Genomic DNA, 25762 nt, shown 5'->3' on the forward strand with positions numbered 1-25762 from the left:
GTAATCGGTGAAAACGGACCAGTTAGCCGATAAAAAACGAAACACGTCGATTTAATAGTATAATAATATAGCGGTGATCGAACTGTCCGATGAGCACAATGTTCCGCAGTCGTCCGTCAACCGTCAACCCGAAGCAACATAATGTGCCGGCTCTTAGATTCAAATGCGTCAGTTATCGATTTCGCCAGTGTTCGTATATAATATTGAATGATAATACATATATTTATATTATGGACAGAGGGAATTTATAGATTTATAGGGTTTAAAATGTAAGTACGTGGGTGCCTACATGTTGTTTCTCCGAACTGGGATTAAATCGTTTTTGACAGGTCTCGAATCCTCTGGAATTCAATGTAACGTTCGCCTTCGGAATCATCGATTATATACGTGCAGTTTATTCCAAAGCGTAGGTAGGTGTAATGGAGACCATTGGCGCCCCCGAGTGATGAATTTTTGATTTTGTAAGATCGAGTGTTTTTCCATTACACAGTAAACGTCATCCAAAGTATCATCGGTTTTAAGACTAAACAGGTACATATCAGATAGGTATATGACATTTAAACATCGAGTGAATAAAACGACAGTAAAATGCTCAATATTACCTGAACACATTTGGATTTCGTCTTTGCTGTGCAGTGAAACGCGTAGAACAGGTGGTAGCTTTTTAATAAAACTACTACCCACCATATTATTAAACACTGATTTTCACAATGCGGATATATTATTTTATTATTATTGTTATTATTATTACTATGGACCCATTTCTTGTTATTATCGTCAATGGAAAATCGCACGTTAGACGTATTAAATTTTATATTATAATACAATTTTACTGCAGTCTGCAGTATCAACTGCGTAGTGCGCGTTGTTCATCATTATTATAATATAATATGCGATTTAGCCTTTATCCGATTTATATAAATATAAATGTAAAGCGTATTACAATATGCGTGCGATAACGAAATGCAATTTTATTATAAATTGTAGCGGAAAAGAAATAGATTAAATTCATCTGTGCGGTGGATTAACACTTAAACAGCCAACAGGTGATTTGACGTGGGCGCGACCGAGTAATAATCGTATTATTATTATTACACACATCGCACGGTATTATTCTAATGTCGTTTTATAAACGTATTACTTTTAGCACACACATAAACACACACACACACAGTACATGCAACTAATGTGCATGTCGTTATTGTGTCGAATTGACGATTGTATTTTAACGAGCCGCCGTCAAGAAGCACCAATTGCGGCGACGGTGTATATAATTATCAATAATTACTAATAACTGTAATGAGTGCTGTCGGTAAAAAATAATAATGTTAATAATAAAATAAAAATAATAATATCGTTTACTGCTACAACAAACGAGGATAATAATATATATTACAGTATTATCGTTATTATTATTCGGCAACTGCGGTGCCACTGCTGTTTACTGTAATCTCTACATTAAACATATTTTTTATACCACCGTATTAAAATATTATATCTGTATATCCGTGAAACACTCGTGTTAACATAAAGCCATCAAGAAATATTTCGACAAACGCATTAAAACCGCACGACGTTTTATTGTTATCATGTTGTGCAGATTGTTGTTATTCGTACATTAGGTAAAAATCACAATGTACAACGGACATATAAAATAATGGGATTGTGAATGAAAAAATTATAAATAAATTATTGGTCGTCTGTATGTATAGGTGTGTACAGCATATTATGATTGTCTTACCGCGGACCCTCCTGCCACATGTAAAATGTAGTAATTTTGGACACGATTTTTTATCATCTATACCTACTTAACATTTCACCTGCAGTGATTCGTTCGTGAAATTTAAAAATTCTTCATATTATTATCTATTTCCTGCATTATAACTGCGATAAAAGCGTCACGCTGTATAATACATCGCATCGTGTCCAAGCATACAGTGCGAACTGCTGCTGCGGGTCCACACAGACAATAATAATTATTGTCAATAAGTCGTAATTATTATTGCGTACGATTACCAACCCTCTGGATACGTGCCAGTCGGGGCAATATGGTCGCTGTAAACACTACGCGGCTCGCCCACGTGAATTTTTTTACATTCACGACGTCAACCGTCTAACGCCGCCGTATGCACACGATACCAGCTGCTAAGACGATATCGTAAAATACTACAATAATTATGACACACATATATTTATATTATACAGGCACACACCGTCAGACGTATGCCACGCAATTGTTTTACGGTAGTTTTTCCGTTTTGATTTTACGACGACGCTGCTGCTGCTGCTGCTGCAGATAGTGATTTGATGGTATGGTATTAATTATTCGTAGACCTTATGCTGCCTACTAGACAACAACTGTGTACGCAACGTCAGCCTTACGAGCCGCGTGCAAACACCTCGCAGTGATGTCTTCATGACAAAATACAATTCTCTATATCGTGATAAACATTATATTTCTTACCGTACTACCCATAGACCTATTAAGAGACCTCTTAATAGGTCTATGGTATTACCCCTCATCACTAACATACAATTTATCGAGTAAGTAAAAAACGAGTGCCCTCTATGATGCCAAGTTTTCCATACACTCGCCGCTTGTCTATAGTAGTCTTAATGAATTTATTTGACGTCTCGGCACACCTAGGTAGATATAATACATTTTTGTAAATTACGGTAAATATATGAAGTTAAACGGAAAATGCCTACGTTATTCACCGATCATTAACGGTCGTAATATTGACCAAACACATAGAGTATTATTACCGTTATAATCCTGCTGTTATTCATCAAATTATATATAAAGATAATAAATACGTAATAAACCAGATATCTAAGTACTTGAAATTGGTCCCCTAAAAGATACGTTTATTTGAAAGTTTTAATGTGCTGTTGAAGTGGAGCACTATATTTTTTAAAAAAATGTACAGGTGAAAATTAACTACCACAAAATTAGGGGGTAGTACTCCAATCCAATGATGTCCATTAAATCGTGATCAAAATGTGTTTTCGAGAAAAAGTTCACAACCTAAGAGCCGCAATGTCGGACTGTTGCTGACAACAAATAAAATTGAAGAGTGATCCAGTATCTAATGCTCTACAAAACGAGATCAACATATATCAATCGAGAAATAACTCGCAAGTATAGTAAGGTTGTAGTTAGAGTAATGTTTTCGGCTGGAACACAACTTAAAAAATGTTGGCCAAGTAAAATATGGTTGGAGTGCAATGATAAAAGTTCATAATAAACGGTATAGTAATAATATGATAAATGGATTACAAAATAATTTTTATTTGGGCGATAAATTTTGCACACACGACGATTAACCCGCGCTCAATTCACTTTTTACCAATCAGAACGATAAAAAAAATTTACAAATATCGAAAACGAATAGATAATCCATATATGATTTAAAGTTATTAAATATAAGTCAACTTTAAAATAATTTGATTAATCTAAATATTTAAACACCTGCAATTCGGGAGATGTTTGTACAAGATTTTTATTTTTAAAATACGGTGCAAAAAATGTAACCTGACCGCTGTTGTGGTATTAAATATTATAATATACATCGATACCTACACTAATGCTAGTAAACTTATAAAATACTTAAAATTCGTATTTAACTGTTATAAAGCAGTTATATATTATGGTTTCTTGTAATGATTTATTTCAACGTGTTATTGAAATTATAAACAATGGTTCAATAGTTTCATCTGCTATTATTGCTTTAAATTATAAACTATCCGACACAATTTTGTAATATTTTGGATTTAAAAAAAAAACGAATGCCAGCTGTTCATAAGACATTTTTTTTTTAATGAACATAAATCGAAATTCGTAAACTCGTGTAGCAGTTTCGAGATTGGTACATCAATATCGATGTACACAACTAAATAAAACACAGAAAAATAATATAATATAAGATATTTTAAATACCTACATAAAATACAAGGGGATTTGAGTATTTGACATGTTTTGGGGATCGTCCAAAAATATCGCTTATATATTTTTAAAGAATAATAAAAAACAAGAGTTAATGCTTTAGCTATATAGGCACATGGATTCCACAACTTTTAATCTCGTTGGCCCGCACCTCATCGAAATGGTTATGTACTCATATAGGCGGTACACATGTCTGTCAAAACAAAATATCAAATAATATGTCACAAACGGAAAGTGTTTTTTTATTTATAGCTGAGAATTCGAGAACCTTCGAACTTTTTATTGCGCGCGCTTTACGGAGTGTTAAAATACGCTTAATTCATGGGACGTGTCACGTGTTCTCCATCTCACGACTTCATGTCCGCTCATAACTATAGGTACCTGGTACCTAATTCTTATAATAAAACCATTATTGTTTGTCGGAGTTAGGATCACAAGTTACGCGAACTTAATCGAATACGCATTTGTCTCCTGGCGGGAATGTTGCTTACATGATATATAAGTGGGTACCAATAATCAGAGTCTGCGGTTTTTTAGTCAAAGTTTGAACTTGCTTGAACGCAGTTCTGAGTATATAATAATATAAATCATAACAAATGCGATGCAAGTAAACACATTTCTCCGCCGCAGATCGCGCAGACGACGGACGTTGTGTTTTTCGTTGTATGAAACAACGAAAGGTCAACGGGTCGGAAAAATTTGACAGGTTTGAAAGTTTTACGACACCACGAAAACCTAACGAAATAACATTGTCTGAACGATATAATTTTTTTGTTTTGTAAACAATAACGGACGGCGATTTGGATCCTCGAGAATAATCGTAACATGATGTTACCCATAGATGCCGCCGCGAAAGGTTCCTATTTTTTACGTAACATTAAAAAAGCAATCCATCCTTGTATATCGACGAAACGATTTGTTTACGCGGCGCTTAAACATTACATAATTTCATAAATGTTTTCACGATCGAACCGCTGTTCAACTATTATATAATACTATAGTTTGGTAGGTAGTTGTTTTGACAGTATTTGACAAAACCTTTGCAGTTTACACACATTGAATAATATGTCAACTCATTCTCCATCGAGTGCTCGTGGAACAGACAGACGGTGCGACATTGCAACAATAATAATTTGAATAATAACGTTTTGTTACAGAAGTTTTTTTGCGGGCGGTAACACATAATTATTATACTCATATGTTTACCTATGCCGTACGTGACATTATAGGTTGTGATTGATTCGGCGGAACGAAATTAAATATTTTGCACAATTAACGGACATTATCCTTACGTTTCGATATATAATTTTACCCGCTGCTGTCAGCGATTTTGAATATAATCGTTTTCTTATTTATTATTATGCTCTCGACTCGGTTTCTATAAATTACTAAGTGTATACCGTGACTAATTATCGCCGTTAAACAATTTTTGTAATAAATAGTATAATGTTATTTTGTGTCTAGTTAGGTATAATAGTTAAATACAAATATTTTTTTTTCGGTTTATTATGGTCTATTTTTGGACCCGTTCTTTGGCACGCAGTTTTATTAATGCGGTCGTACCAAATGATACTGGAAACATAAACTAAAAATAACCGATCCTCCTCCCCCTACTTTGAGTCGGAGAGACAATGTTTGGCAGAATATTTAGCGTGGTGCCGTGTGCACTTGTGGTGACGAAATGGTTGATATTTTTCACTGTTTTCCTACCATAATTCAGCGAATAGATCATCGAGAAAACATATTATTTTAATATTCTATTTTTAAAATTTATTAAGAGTACTGATGATGGCTACGTGTTACGCCTGTACAACGAACAATTTGTAATTTACACTATTTCAACGAGTGGCAGATTAAACGATGGAAAGGTGAAATATTAATCTAAACATTTAAGTAATATAAAAATATTTGAATATCAAGGTTAGGTGTTTATTGTTTTTTTTTTAGTCAAATCAAAGAAATGTATAATATTTTTCACCATAGCAAATTTATTAAAACTTAGTGGAACGAATTTCCTATGCGTTCATTATAATGTATGTACAGAAAACTATATACATACGATTACCAAAAAAATATTTATACACTTCAAATCTAAAAATGGAAAAAAATTACTTTCGATTAAACTCATTATAATATCTTAATTGTTTAGGAAATATAACGACAGGTTTACGATCCTATTAACAATGCTTTTAAGTTACAATACTTTTATGGGTGATGTATGCAATATACGTATAACATTCATTTTAGATTGTATATTACGCGTTTTATTGTCCGAACGGATATTATTATTGTATCCTTGAGTATGCGATCCAAACTCAAAGTTGGCCTCATAAAATTACACCTTAATATAATGTATTTTAAAAAGGCGTGATCGTTTAAATTGCATAAAATTGTCAAATAAACCGAACAATACCGTTGCCTATTACGGTGCGACTTATCACTGTATGATGTGTAGACACCGTGAAAGAAATAGCATTATACTCATTATATCTCAGAGTGCACATGATGTGAAGGACTAATAGTTATAATGCAAACGGTTAAACTTCGGACTTTCTGAATAAATTATAAACCGTTTTAATTATTTATTATAAGTTATTAAAATTATAAATATTATATCATTGGTATATTATAGGTACACATATAAAATTAACTCAGGCTTTTTTATTTTAGTCGAACATACGTCCATAGGTAAACAAAAAAAAACATTACAGTGAAAACAAACGTAATACTCTTTATTCTATTCGGTATTTGAGTACGTGCATATCTGTATAGGTACTTATACAATATATATTATGCGTGTGTCTCGTTACGTATAAATGGCACTACGCTATATTTGTCCTCTATAACAGATGAAACATATGTTACATATTGTTATAGGTAGATATTATTTATTAGTAATTTCTGCAGCTAGAGCGTCACAACGAACGATGACAACATTTAAAATCACATCACGAACATATAATAATATGGTAGGTAGGTGCCCATAATTATTGTAAAACGATATTTGAATATTTTAAGACGACGTATGACCGTATTGGTATTGTGAGCGTTTAAGTATTCGTCAATGCCGTGTCAATGTATTAGTGGTACAAGTATACCAACGGCCAGACAGAGTTGATTGAATGCAGAATCCGGTTTCCTTGTGTTTTGAGAGATATGTAATCATTGATCGATTATACAAAACAGATTATTTTTTATGGATTTTGTTGGTTTTATCTGAAATGCGTACCCCTCTCCCAGAACGCGAATGGCCTATGGTTATGTAATTTTAATGTACGAGTGGACGATCTTGAAATAATATGTTTATAAAAGTTGTAATAGACAGACATAAAAATGCTAGGAGCAGATCTCTACATGACTTTCTTTGTTTACCTACCACAACCTATATATAGATAAACCTAAAAAATATAATATTATTTTAACATAGTTATGTTTTTGGGCTGGGTACAAATTTTTTTTTCCAAACGATTTTGACGAACGCTAGATAGTTCACTGCCATGGAAACTCAAATCAACAAAAAAAAAAACAAAAATGAATTCCCAACAATAATATGTGGCGTGCTGCTAGATATTTTTTCACTGCACCATACCCGAAAACATATCTATATGATTTCTCAATTTTCCTTACAGATGCTACATTTTTCAATATATTATAATATTGGGTTTGAATATTATTTAATATTGCAGCTGGGTACTAATCGTTTATAGTTACATACTGTCCAAAGCCGAACAAAAATTATCTCGTTTTAAAATTTAAACGTTTCCGCAAAAATAAAAAGTGCTCGCATTTTGTGTAATGCGCACACTAATCTGATTTTTAGGGTCTTTGACCTTATGAACAGGACGCATTCAGATTCTATGGCACATTTTTACCACCATACTTCCACTATACGCATATTATAGTACCTACAGCCGATTTAATTAAAAATGTGAGTTTAAGCATTTCGATTTGTATTTCTATAGACGTCCGTGGTCATTATTCGCCAACTGTATAATAAACAATAATCCGCCGCTAATTAGAGCATATCTGCATCAGAGCGGTCGTCACGAGTCCAACAAACGATTGCGCAGGCGTGCACTTGGAACACTAATGGCCAACAATCGAGGGTGCCAAAGGCATTGATCTAGACATATAACGGACACAGTCTTTAAATATCCGTTTATTTTTCGTTCCATTAAATTCCTGCGCGTTTATATTATAATACGGTATACATTATATGCGATGGCAACATACCTACACACACTCGACTTTGCGGATCTCCCCTTGGCGTAGTATAAGACGCGAATAATTCAGAAACAGAGATTGGCAACAGTCTGGAGCACATGGCCTGCGATTCCGGCCAATTATTTCAGTGCGATATTATAATTTATATCTAATGCTGTTGCGCGAATAAAATACTTAACACAGAAAAATTGCAAACAAATAAATCACACGGACCCCGCGTGCGTTTGTGCGCATTATATTGTACGCCGTCGGGATAAATTGGACACGGGTAAAAGCGAGCGAGCCACAGTAATCACGGTTTTTTTACAGAAAAAGCATGGAAACGCCTCTCTTTTCTGCAGTATTATAATATATACATAATACATATATAGGCTGTAATGGATTTTTCATTCTTCGCATCCAATTTTCCACAGGCTCACGGCAGATGTGTATTGTCTGCGTCTTACAAGCAATAGCATAGCAAATTTGCGTTCAGCCGAACCTGCAGTAGGTCACTTTACACTAACATCACCACTTAATTGGTTCTGCAAAATTCTCGATGTCGTACGTTATTAATTGTTTTATGCGAATATAGCACGCGTATGCTACATCAGCGACCTCTCTCGAGATGAGTAAAAGAAAACAACAAACGTTTACATTTTTGTAGTATAAAATACGCGCGGAACATACCTATCGTTTCTTCTCATTCTATATTATACTTTCATCGAAAACGTGAATTCACATCAACTTACGAGTACAATTTTTTGGACGGCAAAGCGGCGATGGCGTTACCGAATCGTGAACTCCCATTCATGCGGCTAAGCCCATAATTCATATGGTAATCAGATTTGAATTTGTTCTGACAATTCGAGAAAATTTATAATGCTCGATAAAAACATAAATTATAATAATTTTATTGGCCCTCGTATCATGTTCTGCAATTATTAAGATTTACTGTTGTAAATTATACAATCATATAATATAATGTGAAGCCAAGATTTTAATTTTTATTATTCAAACGATCGGTAGGTACATTTGCATGTAAAACATCGTGCGCGTATAGTAATAAACATGTATAAATTTGTGAGAAAACCGAATTTTAAAAATAATTTTGAATATGTTATGCGAAATTAATCGAGACACATATAATATATGCTTTGTTGTGGAGCCGAAAGTCAGTCTGTTTATAATTACGTACGACGAAAATTTGGTCTTTGGACACTATAAAATTTCGTTACAATTATGTTTACGCCGTGTGCAAGTTTTATTTACAGTGTCTCGGCCTGCTGGCCAAGGCCGACCCCTGCACACCGCCGCCGCCGCTGGGGCCACAGCGGTAGCATATTATACATATAGTATATATGTGGTCTTGTCTGATCATCTGGCGCCCCGCGAGTTGGATTAAAATGTGATTTATTAACTGCCGAGACGTCAATTACCTCTAATCGCGTACATTTCGGCGTTCAAATGTCACGTCGCACAGTGTTATGCCTTGGCAATCGGTCGCACGTATATATTGTTGGTATGTCTTGCGGGCGATCGGTCGCACGACGTCCGTCGTGTGTCACACACACATTGCGGTAATTAATAAACAGACATATCGTGCGATGACAGTTCGTTTTGTTCCGTTGGTACATCAAGCACTCGTCTTTGCATATTGACATAATTGTATTGCCTGCGTTAGTGTAATGCGTTGTGTTCGAGAGAACGTTCCACCCGTTTATTAAAATGATGTCAGTAGATGTTCTGAAATCAAGTGTTTGGAGAGAACGCGTTTGTGAACGTTTATATATTTTGTTCTTATTCGATATCGTAAAATAAATACTACCTGAATATAATAATAATATGTCTATTTTTTCTAAAGTATTATCCTTTTTTGATTTTGTAATAGTTTACTATAGCTCTAAAATTGCACTCAAGAACCGGTGAAATAGCCAATCTGTGTAAACACCCTATAGTTGAAGTCTTTGAGTTTCTATAATATTGCATAGTTTCACAATAATTAGACACCCAACCATCAATATGAAATGGCATTAACGTGGTACCACCTGTAAAATAATCTGAATTATTGGTTTATAATATAATGTTTAAATTATTCTTAAAATGTTAAAATTGCCTAAATCTACTAAAAAATTAAGATGATGTCATCTCACGATTTGTTTTCTTTCTATCTCTGAACCAAGCGTTAGATATACCAAATTTAAGTACATCATAACGAACGTTATATTATTAGGTACTTTAAGTATTAGAGCGAATTCACCTATAGTCAAACTTTAATTCAACAACATTACCTGTGCCAAACATTGGATATTTTATGATATTTTAATTTTTAAGTATGTTATAAGAGCGTGTAAAATGTCACAATTTAAAAAAGCTTATAAATTCAATAGAAATAAAAATATCGTAAAGAATGGACAGGTAATGCTCTTAACTCAAAGTTCGATTATAGGTGAATTTACTTTAATATTAAAAGTAACAATACAAAATTACCAGTTCTGCTAAACATAATTTGCAATTTTACTCGTGGGTCAGATATAGAGAAAACAAATGGTGAGCTGACATCCGCTTAATATTATTAGTAGCCAGTGTGTAAAGGCAAATTTAACATTTTAAGAAAAATTTAAACATAATTATATTATTATAAGGCAATGCTAATAATTCAAATTAGTTTACATGTTGTGGTCCAAAGTATAATTTATAAAAAAAAAACTGTAACTAGTATGTTAATGATGATTGGCGATGTAACTAGCTGTTTCTTATGAGCAAATTCAGAGCGAAAGTTAATTATTATAAAACTGAAAAAAGATAATATTTTGAAGAAATGAACATATAATTGAATTATATTATTAAAGTTAGTATTTATTTTACGACATTAAAATAACAAATTAACGTTCATAAAACTGTTCTTTTGAAACACTGGATTTCAGAGCATGAGTGATCTTAATCTTAACTAATTGTATTTAAAAATTCTATTATTAATACGTTGGGGACTTGAGATTATATTATTATCATTATCATTATTCATTCTAGGTAAGTACCAACTATTGGTATAACAAACAATATATTAATAATTAATATAAACATACAAATAGGTAATTAATATTATAAGATAATACACAAAAAAAATTATAAAAACTATGAGCTTATTATAGGTTTGAATACCTACAAAATAAACTATTAATTATAATGAAGCCTGGGTACGAAAAAAAGAAACTTAACAATAAACCAGTTTGCAAAACCCTGAAAATCAATCCATTCATCAGAATATCGTAATTGAATATACTTACTTCCGAGGACGTAAAAAAAACCAATTTTAATTAATCAAATAATAAATAATAATTTTTTCAAGTCCGAAATAATTAAAATCATGATGATGTCGTTGTGCAATATAATATAGAATGATGCATAAATATTAATTTCCTAAGCGCGTATTCTTCAACAGTGACCCAATGGCGACTGCCCACATGGATGTGTCAATTTATTATTATTACCTATATAATTAAGTCGGAATTATTATGTCAAATAAAAAATAAATTATTATTATAGCCGTAATTATGAAATAAAATGTTTTGCATAGCGATGATTAACCGGACGCTTTGACATAATATAAAAGGAAATATTACATTATTACTCCGTTTAGGTAACTTTTATGGCATCTGCAAATTGAGCACACCACCGTGGTTTGAATGCTCGATCATGACCGGAGTTCATAAAACAAATTTGTTTATGACTAAATTCAAACGAACTATTTACACATACACATCCACGATGTACCACCTGTCTGTATACATTGCTGGCGCAGTCATCGTGTTAAATATTATTAGACTACAATATTCATGTACGTCTAGCCGTCATTGACGGTAAAACGATCTATCCCAAATTATTGGTTGAAACTGTATTGTAGAGTAGAACAATGTCGCACAATATCGTAGTTCGAAATAATAATATAATAATAACATATAATGTTCGAAATCAATTATTTTTCAACGCTTTCGAAAATTTCAACAATTACCTGTGTCAACAAACAGCGTACCGTACAAAACGGTTAATTGATATAAAGCTTATCCGCAATGGATGTACATTCTCTCTCACTCCCACTCCTCTCTCTCTCTCTCTCTCTCTCTCTCTCTCTCTCTCTCTCTCTCCCCCCCAACCCTCTCGCTTCCTACATGTATTTTTGTCACTGCGACCTTACGTCCGCCGCACGCTGTATGAGACAAAAAACGTACAAGTTCCGGATAATTTGAATCGGGTTTATAAAGTGTCGGGCGAAAGTAACGCGCCACGAGTGTCGAGACGGTGGTTGCAGGCCGTATTTACCTACGTCGCTGCACAAGCCAATTGTTGGCCAATATAAAAAGACTTATTACAGCAGGTACCTACCTACCCACTTCAACGATATGTTCGAGTTTATCTGACTAACGACATGATTTTATTAGGTACATGCAACATGCCTACCTATTTACAATTAAACATCGACTGTAGTGGGTTACAACTTATAGTTGTAAATATCCGTAAACAATATCTAGACCTACCTAAACAGTTATCCAACAGACGAAATTACTATCACAGATTATATTATAAAACTGGATGGCGCACTTCTGCATTTACTGATAACTCGAACCCACCTCAATGCAGTAGGATCACATAATTGTTATCAGCAATAAATTATTATTGTACAACACCTTTACTATATTGCGTAGTCAATGATCAACAATAAAAACTGTTTTTTTCTATTATTAGTTGTGATACTGATTAATTGAGGTAGGTAAGTGTTGAGAATTACCTAACTGAAGAAGCGCACCATTCGATGTTATACAATCTCAACTACTAGTATATTTCGAACTACCTACCTACAATAATAATAATATAGGACCTACTTTAAAATATTGTTTTAAGGTCAAAATACTGCTAGTGTATGGCTACATAATATAGGTATATAATAGATGACATTTTTGGAACAATACCAATATTGTTATGTAAACTCACCTACTGTGAATAAATTTAATAATTTTACTATAGCCTATTATTGATACTACTATTATATAATATATAACATACATTTTGGTGGGCAGACTTGGCTTGGAAACCATGAATCGTCGAGCACGACCTATTGGCGAGTAATGTGCGTTCACTCAGACTACTCGAAAAACCAACGACAGATGGCGCCAAAGAAACATTATATTTTCATATTTTCATATTTTTATTTTTCATTTAAATAACCGTTTGACCAACATCGTTAGTAAAACAGTTAGTTATAATATGAGACGTACAAGCGTACTGTTCGGTGGCATGATTTTTTGAGGGAGGAAGCTACAGTTCCAAATTGACCAATATGGTTGTACTGATTAGACTGGCCCGCCGACCCAATGGCCCAAGTCCAAAGACCAGTGACAGTCAATTGGACAAGTGATTCTTTAAATTTTAAAACTGCCAAATTACATCCACCACGATTTCTGGAGACTAGCTTAAACGTTCAACAATGAGACCATTAATAACAACCATTCTAAATGTATCATCATTAATTATTTCTTAGGCTGTTGTTATTCAGCCAGTAGTCGAAAACGTGTGGCTCCCGATCTCAGTCTAAGTGAAACTTAAGTTTAACATAGCAACATATAACATAACATAACAATTTTATCTATTATCAAGATTTGTTTAAAATTATAATTTTACAATCGATGTAAATATTATAGTTAGGCTCTTGTGAAAAAATATACTTTTTATTTTATTAAAAAAATATAAATGTAAATATTTTTACAATGAATAGTATAACTTAGTGAGTACAGTTAGTATATAATTAATATATTATGAAAAACATTATTAAGTATTATAGTTTTTCTATATAATATAATATTACCTAGGTACTTACAACTATCTAATTGTGTAGTTATTTTCAGAATTTACAAATAATTGCATAAATATTTACACCATATTTTGTATAACATGCAATCTTTTATCTCCCTGAATATTTACACTGCATTAGTTAAAGTAAATGTCTACAAATTATATAGAATAATTAGGTAGTTATTCTATACAACCGTCATTCTGACTGACGATAGTTAAAATTAAATTACAAATCATTAACTAGTATCTAGGTAGATATAAAATGATTTTTTTTTTTGATATTTTAATAATATTGGTTAAATTCAGGAATTATAATATATTTTATATTTTGAATATTTTACACATAAGTACATATATATATAGGACAAACTGGGTATCTGAACTAAAAAGACACACGCAATTTTACAATTTTAGTGTGAAAATATAGACAATATAAAACATACCTACCTACTATTATTATTGATACAAAATTGAGTGATGACATTTTGAATTATACAAACGCCATGTCACCATTCTTAAAATATATTATAATAGTATTATGAGCTCGAATTGAGTCGAGAAGTTCATAAGTTAACCATGAATTATGATGATGCACCATAAACACCATCAATCGATGCACAAGCGTTGAAGTGCTATCCGGTTGTGTGAAATGTGAATCATTGTAACTATTGTTTATTATTAAATTAAAATATAATCCACACAATTGTCGTACCTGTTATCGATAACGATAACGACACCAACTATGAGTTCACTGAAGAGAAACTCATTTCGATCAAACTAATTAGTTCAGATGTTCCCAAACTGTGCTCCGGGGAGCCCTTGGTGCTCCGCAGTGGCGTACGAAGGGCTCCGTTCGTAACACCACCAAAAATGTTTAAAATTGTTCGGTTTTTAAAATGAATAATATTAAATATAATTCACTGATATGTACAGTACTTAAACGCGTAAAATCCCGATGAGAGTATTGTATACAATTATCTAATTTTAGAATTTTAGATACTACGAAACCTATTCATACCTAAATATCATTTTATTTTGACTTCCATATGTATACAATTTGTGTTTATTATTTTTCATAGAAGATAGAACACAGGCAAATAAAAATTAACGTTAAATATTTCTTGTGGGCTCCACGAGAAACTTCTACTTTAAAAAAAGGCTCCAAGCCCCGAGGCAAAGAACGTTTGGGAACCGCTGATATAGCTGAACGGTTACGAAGAATTTATTAAGTACCTACCTACTTAAATTATAAATCGTATGGTTTATAATTTTATATAGCCTTTATTTTATATTTTAGGGCATAAAGTACCTCGATATTTCATGTGATAACACCATTTAATACTTAAATATTAATAAATATAATTTTGTTGTCGTTAGACTATGTAATACGAAGGTATAAACTTATAATAATTCTTACCTCATCGCAAGCCGAACACCTCGGTTTGAATTGTTGTGCATAATGACGTTCACAATACAAATGATCTTCGTACAGACAGTAAGTTAGGTCGACAAGGAGCTCTTGGCATTCGGTACAAGTGAAACACGTCGGATGCCATAAAACTGTATCGCCAAATTTAGACGCGAATACTCCTATTTCACCTGGTTCGACGTTTTTCTTACATTTCGGACATTCCTAAGCAAATAGTGTAAACATCATTCGGTATCCTTAAAAATTACAATTTTATTTATATAATAATATACAATATGTAAATAGATACAACGTTTAGATTAAGTCGGTATCAGGATAATATAATCGATTTAATTTGAAACTACATAATTATTTGTAGAAGGTATTGGATTATAAATACTATATGGCTGCATTAACTGCACATACCAGTGGGGGCTTGACGAGACTTAGCCCACCCAAAAGTCTTTATGCTCCTTTAAAAACAAAAAATAACTATAATATTTTTTATTTTTTATTTTTATTTGTAGTTATTGAAATATTGTCCAAAATATATAGTATGGCACTTTCTGTATTGTACATGATAACAATATGTTCTTAATAATATTTTTAAATATTTTATCCGAAAAAAATTTCTTATTTTTATTAATGTGATTTGTAAACGGAGTAAATAACAATAAACTATCATTAAAGTTTTTAAATAAATTATAAAAATCTAAAAATATGTGATCTGCTTAATCGATTTCAATATAATTAATTCAATATATTTTTGTAAGTATATACAAAAAATCAAACCTGAGCGAAGGTAATGAACAATTTTAACTTGAAACAAATATAAAATACATTTTTTTAAATTGCTGTATGAACAACTTCAAAGGGGCATTGTATCATTCTTACGAACTTAATAAGTATTTAAATTGAAAATAGAATGCAATTTTAAATTCAAAATCATTTTTTTCGCAAGTTGAATACTAAAAACCAAGTAATTTTGTAATATCTTCCGCACTGAATTTTTTTAATTTTTATAATTATATTTTAAATAATTAGCCTCACATTAATAGTAGTGAATAGTACCCAATTTTTATATATGAATATAAGTTGAATTGTACATGCGTTTTTAGTTAAAATGGTTTACAAATTATAATATAAATTAACTCACATTTCAGAATTGGTTTAAACTTTAAAATTATATTTTTAAAGTTTAAATTATGTACTAAAAAAAAATTACCAATTAAAAATATAAGATAAATAAATCACTATGAGCACACCATAATAATATATTACAAAACGAATAATAATCTCCTAAAAAACTAATTGATGGTCTCTTGGAAATGCTTATGAATCTCGCAGTATAGATTCTTATGAGAATAATAGAGAATAATTATATTTGTTACAAGTCAACAGATATTTTTGATTTAAAAGGACCCAAATGTATTAGGTACATAACTTATTACAAATATTATTAAAGAAGTATAATATTAATTTGGTGCTAGAGCGAAAAATCATTCCCAAAATTCTAACTGTAAATGTCTCAACAATTTTATGTTATTGATTATTATTGATAAAATGTGAAGAAATATAACGGAATGTATTTAAAATAGCTGTGGTCTTATTTTCAGCAGTTTATGAATATTTATCTAAGTTTTTGAGAAGGTTATTTTTCATACGAGTTTGAGCCTTAAAATGTGTATACAATTGTATTGTTTGTGTAATTTTCGTTTTTAAATATCGGTGGATTCAGTGTGAGCTCACTGACATAGTTATTATTTTATTGTGCTCCATAAATTATTACGAAAACAGTGTTTAAAATATCATCTAATGATCATTTTAACGTAGGTGGTACCAATTTGGTATTCTATGAATGAATAATAACATATCATAACGAAAATACCTAATCATAATTTACAAAAAAAAAAATAAAACATAATATCATATCCGACCTTATCTATAATAGACTTAGGGTTACTTATATACTTATAAATAAAGCCCAAATTTCAAAGCAAAGTGCATTATTTTTCGGGTGCTCTAGGATCATAATGCATTCAAAGTAAATAATTAGTTTAATGTAACAGATACTTCAAAGGTGAAACTTTCATATTGTATGTCCAAGTAATTTTATTAGTTATTAGTGCATTTATGATGTATATATATTATACCATTGTATACGCTTTTAGTATAAGTTAGAAAATTCAAAATGTACTAAGAAATATTGTTTTTATAATATTTGTTAAGAGTATTTTAAGGAATAGTCATCCATACAGTTGTCTATCGTTCTATTTTAAATGAAACCGATAACGTCCATATCTATGTATCCAGTGATTATCGGATGTGGTGGATCTTACCGGGGCTCAAAAAAATTAACAACTAATTTGTCAGTTGGAGATAAATCGCGATCGCCCCTATTTCCAGTATAGGTACTGTTTAATTATCGAGAATTCTTGAGTTAAGTGTTTAGTTTTTACATTGTTATTAGTTTAGACGTCTATAGAACAACAATTTTGGTCATTTTTAAGGACAATATTGGTTTGAAAATGCATTTTTTGTTAATTTTAAGATCATTTTTTTTGTTTATAGTTATTTGGGCATTTAAATCAGGGACCTACTTTCAAGTACATAAATATTAAGTTCATATATTTTATCATATCACAATAATTGTATTTGACATTTTTTGTTTTATACGTTATACCATCAAACAACTAACCACGTGGTAAGTACATTCTCTAGCATATCCGATGTCTAAAGCTATCTCGTTTCTTGCATTTATGAAGTCTTCGTAGCTCTGATGATGCCTTTGTTCCACATGTTTACAATAAGTCAAGGCTAAGTCTTGTTTCGGTAGTTGTACGACTACCTGCTTGTCTCTGTACTTCTCGCCAGCCGTTCCCAGTTTAGGAACTTTGTTGGACGGTAAACTGTTGAAGTACTTCTCTACCTGTAACGCATAACGTAACAATGAAATTATGACGGCCGTTGGTGAACGAAAAACAATTTTCCAAAGCAGTCACATGCACATGCACAGAACCGTAACCTCAAATAATATTACTGCGACACTTATTGTTGCTATATTGTGCACTATATACCTTGTGACTAGGCAGCCCAGGAGGAACCCATGAGTACCCTTGGCTGTAAGACCTTTCCTTCGACACTCTCTTGTCCGGGTCTTGAACGGGCTTGAAACCAAGCCGGTCGCGAACGTTGACCCACTCCTCGTGCAGCACATCGTGCGAGTCTTTCGTGCATTTGCAGCTACCGCATGTCTTCCTAAAACGTGACAAAAACATTTACACTTTGGAAATGAAAAAATCGCCGGTAAACCGCGTGCGTCGTTATCGTGTGATTCAATGGTCCACTAACGTACAGGCCGTTTTTCCTCGCCAAATTATTCATTTATGTATATTGTAATCATAATATATATTACACTATGTCGTAGGCCACGTATGGAGAATTCGACTTTTCGCGAGAATTAAATACTACAGCCTTTGTGACAAGCAGACAGTTTTGAGTATTGTTTATGTTTTTCTCCCGAACATAGTCGGACGACAATCTTAAGTTAGTGTTGAGCTTAGGCAGGTACGCATCTAAAGGGGGGGCGCTAAGGGCCCAGCCTCCCCCCCCGGACATATTATTTCCAAAATTTTTTTAACAATTCTACAGATCCTGATATTACTATATTTTAAATTACATGAATGTCTGATAATATAATATATTATTATACGTATCATTCTGGGGTGCACAAACTATCACAGTACTATCTTAGTTCGTGGTGGATAGTGATTTCAATATTGTAATTTTACATTAACAAGAAATTGTGTGCCACCCCTCCCAGATCTTTACTCTGGATCCGGCCTGAGCTTAGGTAGGTATAATGTTAGATGATTTCGAGAATGGAGACCTTCAACGGCATATTATCTAGATATTATACTCAAAACGGGTAAGCCTGTCGCAAAAGGGCGCGATGCAGGTTCTCGAGCAAGAATACCAACTTTCCAGATGGCCTACGACATAGTATCATGTACGAGTGTACGGGTCAGCCGCGTGCTCATAAATATAATACATATTAATATTATGTGTGTGTACTTATATAATATATGGGTTCCAGCCGAATTACCTAATAATAAGTTCGCAAAGCTCTTCTTGCCCGAAGACTTTGCCGTAAAGTTCGAGTATTCGGACGCATGCAAACTTGAGCCCCGGCCAAGGGATTAGCGGCGAGTCCAGTCCGCTGTAAAGTGGACAACAGTGAGCTTTTAGGTCTAGCATATCCTTCGGCACCGGTCCTGCGGGAAATTATCTAACTCAAAACCCTGCACAACCAAGCCGCCGCCGACGTCGCTTTTGGGGCGTCGGCAACTGCTGCAGTGTCATCTCTAGATGATACTCGAAATAATAATCATATAAACGGGTAGGCATTTCGTTATATATTATATTTGGGACGGACAATACAAATCATGCGTTTCCGAACGTTTTCAGACGAACAAAAAATAATATAAACGTGCCCGACGACGAAAATATCCGACAAGAGAAAGCACAGTATTATATATTACTATATATGCTGACCTCTCGATTTCTATTTAAAAAAAAATCAGGATGGACTTCATGAGTAGAAATATTATAATTACTGTTTACTGTCATGTTGTCGCCGAATAGAATTAGCACTCGTCCAAAATACAAAGTTCATCTACAGCTAAAAAACATATATATGCAGGAGATAATCCGAGCTTGTTTATATAACTATACGTACAACATATCAATGGCTAAGCGTCGCACACGTGAGTTATAAACTCCTAAGAATACAAATTTTTCAGGATTGTCACATTTTAGTATTTTACGTTATAATAGTATATGGGAATGTAATGTTAAAAATAAGTGGTTTAGTGGATGTCCGTCTGCTGTACCGTGGGTTACAAATGGGTCACTGTAATGGATGGTGTTAAATTTGAATTCAACAATACAAGCTCATTGCATATGAAAAACAATTCTGAGCGATGACGGTCTGTCAGTCAATAATACAACTTAATACTTTAGTATATTTGATGATATTATTGTGATTAAAGTAATTTATTTCACTAGTAAGCATTAATACCAAGCGGCAAGCAGTAGATTAAATTCATTTTTGCTAAAAAAAATTTACATTTGAAAATTAATTGTGTGTATAATATATATTAATATACTTTGAAAGTTTCAAGTAACCACGAATAATATTTTTAAATAACAACAAAATAACACAAATCATTATTCTTGGTTATTTAATATGTATTAATGTAATAACTCTAAGCTGAACATTTTTTTTTTTGTTTTTAACTATAAAAACTATTGGTACATTTTGAATGATCGTTTAACAAAAACGAATAATAATTGAAAATGTCATATGCCTATAAATAGTTTAACACGAGTCAAAATATTTTGAAGATTGTATGGTAAATAGAAAAAGCGGATACAAACATTCAGTGAAAATTCCATGTAACTACGATATTTTCTTTTAGAGTTACGTCAAAAATCGAAATCGAATTCGTCAAGAACCGGGTTTCCGTAAAAGATACGTTTTTTGTTTTTTTTTCTTGCCACTTTTGAAATAAAAATTATTGGAAATCTTTTACTCTTGACTCCCCAAAAAATCAACAAGATTCACTTTCCTATCAGAAAATATACTGTTGAAGAAAATCGAAGAATTTTTACTGTTCCAAACCACGATGACAGAGACAAAAAATTTTTTTTTTAAATACACATCTTTGTCAAATCATTACATTCATCGCTTTGCTCAGAATCTATAACATTTAAACTATATTTCAAAAGAACGATTCAACTTCTTGCGAACGAAGTAGGTACACAGGTTTGACACCGAACCTACATACTAACTATAATATAAAATAAAAATGCAATTGCACTCTTAACCAATATTGTGCGCCCCCGACCGTATAATATAGTAGATACAATATTAGGCATGTGAAAAATATAATAAAATTGTAATTAATTCGATGGCGTTAAATGCCGCCGGTAAATATACGTAAAAGACAATTTATAAATTGTCTGATGTATAAATATATTTGATGGCAGTGATTCGATAGCCACGGTAGACATGGAAAACAATCCTAAACACTCTGTCTGCAACATGTAATACGGCCGAGAGACAAAGACACGTCCAATATTACATATCATATTATTATGTTGTATCTGACTCGTTTACACTCAAAACGACAAATTATTCCAGACCGGTTAGCGTATCGTCGGGCCGTCGCTGCGAAAACCACGACAGTAATAATTATTATTTTATGGAAACGCGGCAGAAAAAAAAAACACGACGATAAAACGATTTCCTGTTATTACATATTTTGTACACGCACAATGTGTGGAGAGAAAAACGAAATGCCATTATCGTCTGTTGCACGGGAAACCGTCGAAATGGCGTAAACTCTAGTCTCTCGGTGCACTCCGACAGAGTTTCCGCCGCCGCCTCAGCGGGGTTCGAGAGAAAAAAAAATCGACGGACCTTGTGCGAGACCCGACCACAATACGATATTATTATTATTATTATTATTATTGTTTTACGAGTGCTTCGTCGTCGCTACACCATTATGATGGTCGTAATACAACGACCACGGTGACGGTGACGACAATGCGACGATGACGACGACGACAATAATAATAATAATAATAATAATAATAATAACAATATTAATATTATTATTTTAAACGGAGGTGGCGACGTCACTGCGTACAGACAAATTTATCGTTATTACATTCGGCGGCGGCGGCGGCGGCGGCGGCGACAACTCTCATCTCAGATTGTTAATTGATTGCTTGTCGCAAATCATCAAAACACGACACTAAATTATATTATCGCGAGTGTGCGTGTGTGTCGTGTACCCTAAACACTTGTCCGATTTGATGTAGACGCGACCACACTCGTACGAAATGATGAACGACGAATATTAATTTAGTCGAATCATCGCAGCTGCGTACAGAACAGACCGGTCGGGCAAAAGTGGCGACTTGAGCGTTTAGTTTTAGTTTTTCGTAATAGGTACGTCTCACAATAATTCACTCGTTATTTACACCGCCGTCGTTTACAAAAATAGTAACGCGATTCTTATTTAGATTGCTTACGTGTGCTCTCGGGTGTAAAAATAAATACGATGTATATTAAACAAAATGTTCGACCGGATGAATTGCTTTTATAATACTACAATATTTGTGGCTTGGCGGATCCGCGGTAACGCTCCGAGCGTACCGGCCGTCGTTGCCAGCACTCGGATGGGTGACCACCCGGGTTTTTAGCAACACATCTTTGCCGCACATACAAACGTGTTCCAACCAAACACCGGCCCTCCCCTCACAGTACCAGGCTAATGGTCTTAGTAGTTGAAGCCTTAATCCAAATTAAAAAAATATATAATACCTATAATGTTTTATAATGTCTTTTTTTCATATTTACTCGCATTATACGGTTTTAAAACTTCTCGGATCGACATCCCGGTTTTTTATTCGTTCGAATCTAATTAATTCATCACGTTTTACGACGCCATTGATTGTACACATTCGACATTTCGAATAATATCCGATAGGTACTACCAGACCACGTATATTGAAAAAATAATATGTAATATTGTAATATACTAATATTGACCGGCCGTACATATTTATTTTGTTATACAGTTCAGACTTTATGTGAACCAATAAATATTCGTCGTAATCTCTGGTAAATATAAATAATAATACATTTAACAATATTATAACACGTGACACCCACCCATGAAGATAATAGTATGCTTATCGTTAAAACAATAAACTATACTCACTGCACGCGATAGTAACTTTAATATATATATATATATAACATAAATGCATACAATACAGTCGAGAGTAGATAACTCGAATCTCAAAGGGTTTTCGAGTTATCGAGGCTCATCCGCTCGTCCTACCATATGTGCGCAGTATAATATATTAAATAAACAGAAGTACTGCAGGGTGGGCCACACCGGACACAACAAATGATTTTTTTTCAAATAGGTATCCGTCAAATATAAGTACTCAAATGCGATTATATAATATATTGTGGTATAACAGCGAAACGATATTATGGTTATGACAGTGCACGGAAAAAATAATTATTATTTATGAACATCATACCCCGAGTCAAGACGTGTTGTAATAATGAGCATATTGCACGTTTTACCTACACTCGCGTCCGAACCTATAGTCTAATGTCTATATGCAAAATGTAATAGACCAAACACTAACCAGGTGAGTTACGTGTGCTTAAACATATGGTATATGAGACTATAATAAAGTTTCAACTACGATAAAGGAGATGACGACTTTTCGCGTCTTAACGCATGTGTTGAAGTTTCCGTCTTAAAACAAACGACTACAAGACGGAAAATATGCGTTCAGCAGAACTTGAATTTACTTTCAAAACTCGTTAATTTTAATATTGAATTGGATTTCTCGATCATCAAACTCAAACGTAAGGTGTTATTATTATCCGTGTTTGTCTGCGTTGGTTTTTATGCGATTTTTTAAAATAATTATTCTCGAGCCAGTTATGAGTATAGGTACTCGTATCTAAAATATTAATTGCGATTTTAAAATGCTCATGACTCGCTCTCAAAATTGTAGAAATATCGCAAACAACCAACGCGCAAGCACGTGGCTAACGTTCTTAAAATTGAGTTCAATATTCACTTAAACAGTATTAAATATGACAGGGCATATATAGTAAGTTAGTCATGATGTATAGTTTTGTCATGATGTACACGTTTGATGTTATTTGTTAGAGGGTCTATACGCAACCCAAAGGTCCCGAGATCGTGTAGGAAATTAGAAAGTAACAGGAGACATACGATGCAATAATATTGACATACCAAATAAGGCACGTCGTAATAATATCCGTATTTCACTCACAAGGAGCGACATATTATTAAGGATTCAAATATTTTATGGTGATGGCATTTTAATAAACTCTTATATCAGTCCACCTAATGTAGCTATTATAGGCGTCTTTTAAAAGTCGATGTGCTTGAGCTAGAATTTCGAGAAAACCGATCTACGATGTCCGCTCTACGTGCATTTTATAAAATGGCGAGTAAAACTGAAAAAAATTATTACGTTCGATATTATTATCCTCACGCGACTGTTATTATTGCCACGGGGGAGCGTTAACCGCAGTCGGATAATATGAAACGAATTCGCCTTTTATACACAAATATATATCATAATATTACATACGATCGTGGCGATATAGCATACAGCGACATGGGGCCCGGTCGGAAAATACCTACTCAATATTCGGGAAAATACATGAAAATCCTTTCTAGAGCCACGACCGCGTGTAAAATAAAAAGAAAAAAAACCGAGCGTGTAATTCGGTCAAGGTCTCGCGTTTATTTACCCGGGCAGGTTATATTTTTTTCTTGATCAAACTATATAACACGATACGTAAATTAATAACTACGTCGTCGTCGTATTATCGCTAATAATGTTATTATTGCATTATAACGACATGTCATTACGCGGTCGAATAATAATAATAATTGCTTATTATTGTCATTATAACAGAGTACAGGACGACGTGTAGTGTCGGACGTATTATTGTAATAACATAATATCAAATGATCGGTCAAATATTGTACAACGTGCTGGACTTCCAAAAATTGAAAAATCCCATATATCGGTCTTGGCGGACGATTGATAACGATATTATTATTTTTTATACGTTTTACTGGAGATCTATGACAATTTGTATTGTGTAGAGAGTGAGGAAAAAAATTTAACGATTTCGAAACATCGTCGAGCTATACATACAACACAAAGTGTTTATCGAGATATCACGTCGCGGCCGACGGCGTTGCGACACTACGCTAGCGACTCGATAACTGTACGGTTTTTACGGCGGAAAAAAAACTCGACCGACCGACTATTATAGGTATGAATAATAAGTATAATAATAATACAATAAATCGTAACGCGTTTGAACGCCACACATCACGCGCACGCTACAGCGTTCGATTATAATGGAAAAACTGTCGCAAGTGGCCGCCAAACAGGAGAATTTTTTAAAAACTCTGTACGACACGCGTTTCATGGGTACACCAGTACACACGTGTTACACTGCAATAGTAGCTTGTATTGTGTGTAGGACGTATAGGTACAACAGGTAGGTATAATAACATTATTATGACCGGGCGGCGGCGGCGCTGTTGGCCTGCAGGTCGCAGCCAGTTGTGCCGGTCGTGAGGGTTTATTATAAATTTATAGCAGATAAATTATTATTATGATATTATGGTAACGGATCGATACAGTTTTCTCTCTATAATAATATAAGATTATTGCAAAAATAAACATATCGAATCGAGTTCTATGAA

General features: G+C 33.3%; 1 protein-coding gene and 1 long non-coding RNA gene across 8 annotated transcripts in view; both read right to left on the minus strand.

The window, feature by feature from the left end:
* Positions 1 to 25762, minus strand: part of LOC111039207 (four and a half LIM domains protein 2) — a 94174-nt gene that overhangs the window by 20907 nt on the left and 47505 nt on the right. For 5 of the 7 annotated variants that reach the window (XM_022322581.1, XM_022322585.1, XM_022322582.1 and 2 more), the window contains 4 exons: positions 19510 to 19678; positions 18482 to 18662; positions 18103 to 18333; positions 15414 to 15629 (listed from right to left, as the gene is read on the minus strand). In XM_022322581.1, coding sequence (XP_022178273.1) covers positions 15414 to 15629; positions 18103 to 18333; positions 18482 to 18662; positions 19510 to 19678 — 797 coding nt within the window. The remainder of the gene's footprint in view (positions 1 to 15413; positions 15630 to 18102; positions 18334 to 18481; positions 18663 to 19509; positions 19679 to 25762) is intronic. The other 2 variants (XM_022322586.1, XM_022322587.1) reach the window with 1 other exon arrangement.
* On the minus strand, positions 9272 to 11240 carry LOC111039210. The gene is made up of 2 exons (XR_002605073.1): positions 9978 to 11240; positions 9272 to 9895 (listed from the first exon to the last, which is right to left on the minus strand). It is a non-coding gene; the product is annotated as an uncharacterized LOC111039210 (long non-coding RNA).

The sequence above is a fragment of the Myzus persicae genome, unplaced genomic scaffold, assembly GCF_001856785.1.
Source record: "Myzus persicae strain clone G006 unplaced genomic scaffold, MPER_G0061.0, whole genome shotgun sequence".
Classification (NCBI taxonomy): domain Eukaryota; kingdom Metazoa; phylum Arthropoda; class Insecta; order Hemiptera; family Aphididae; genus Myzus; species Myzus persicae.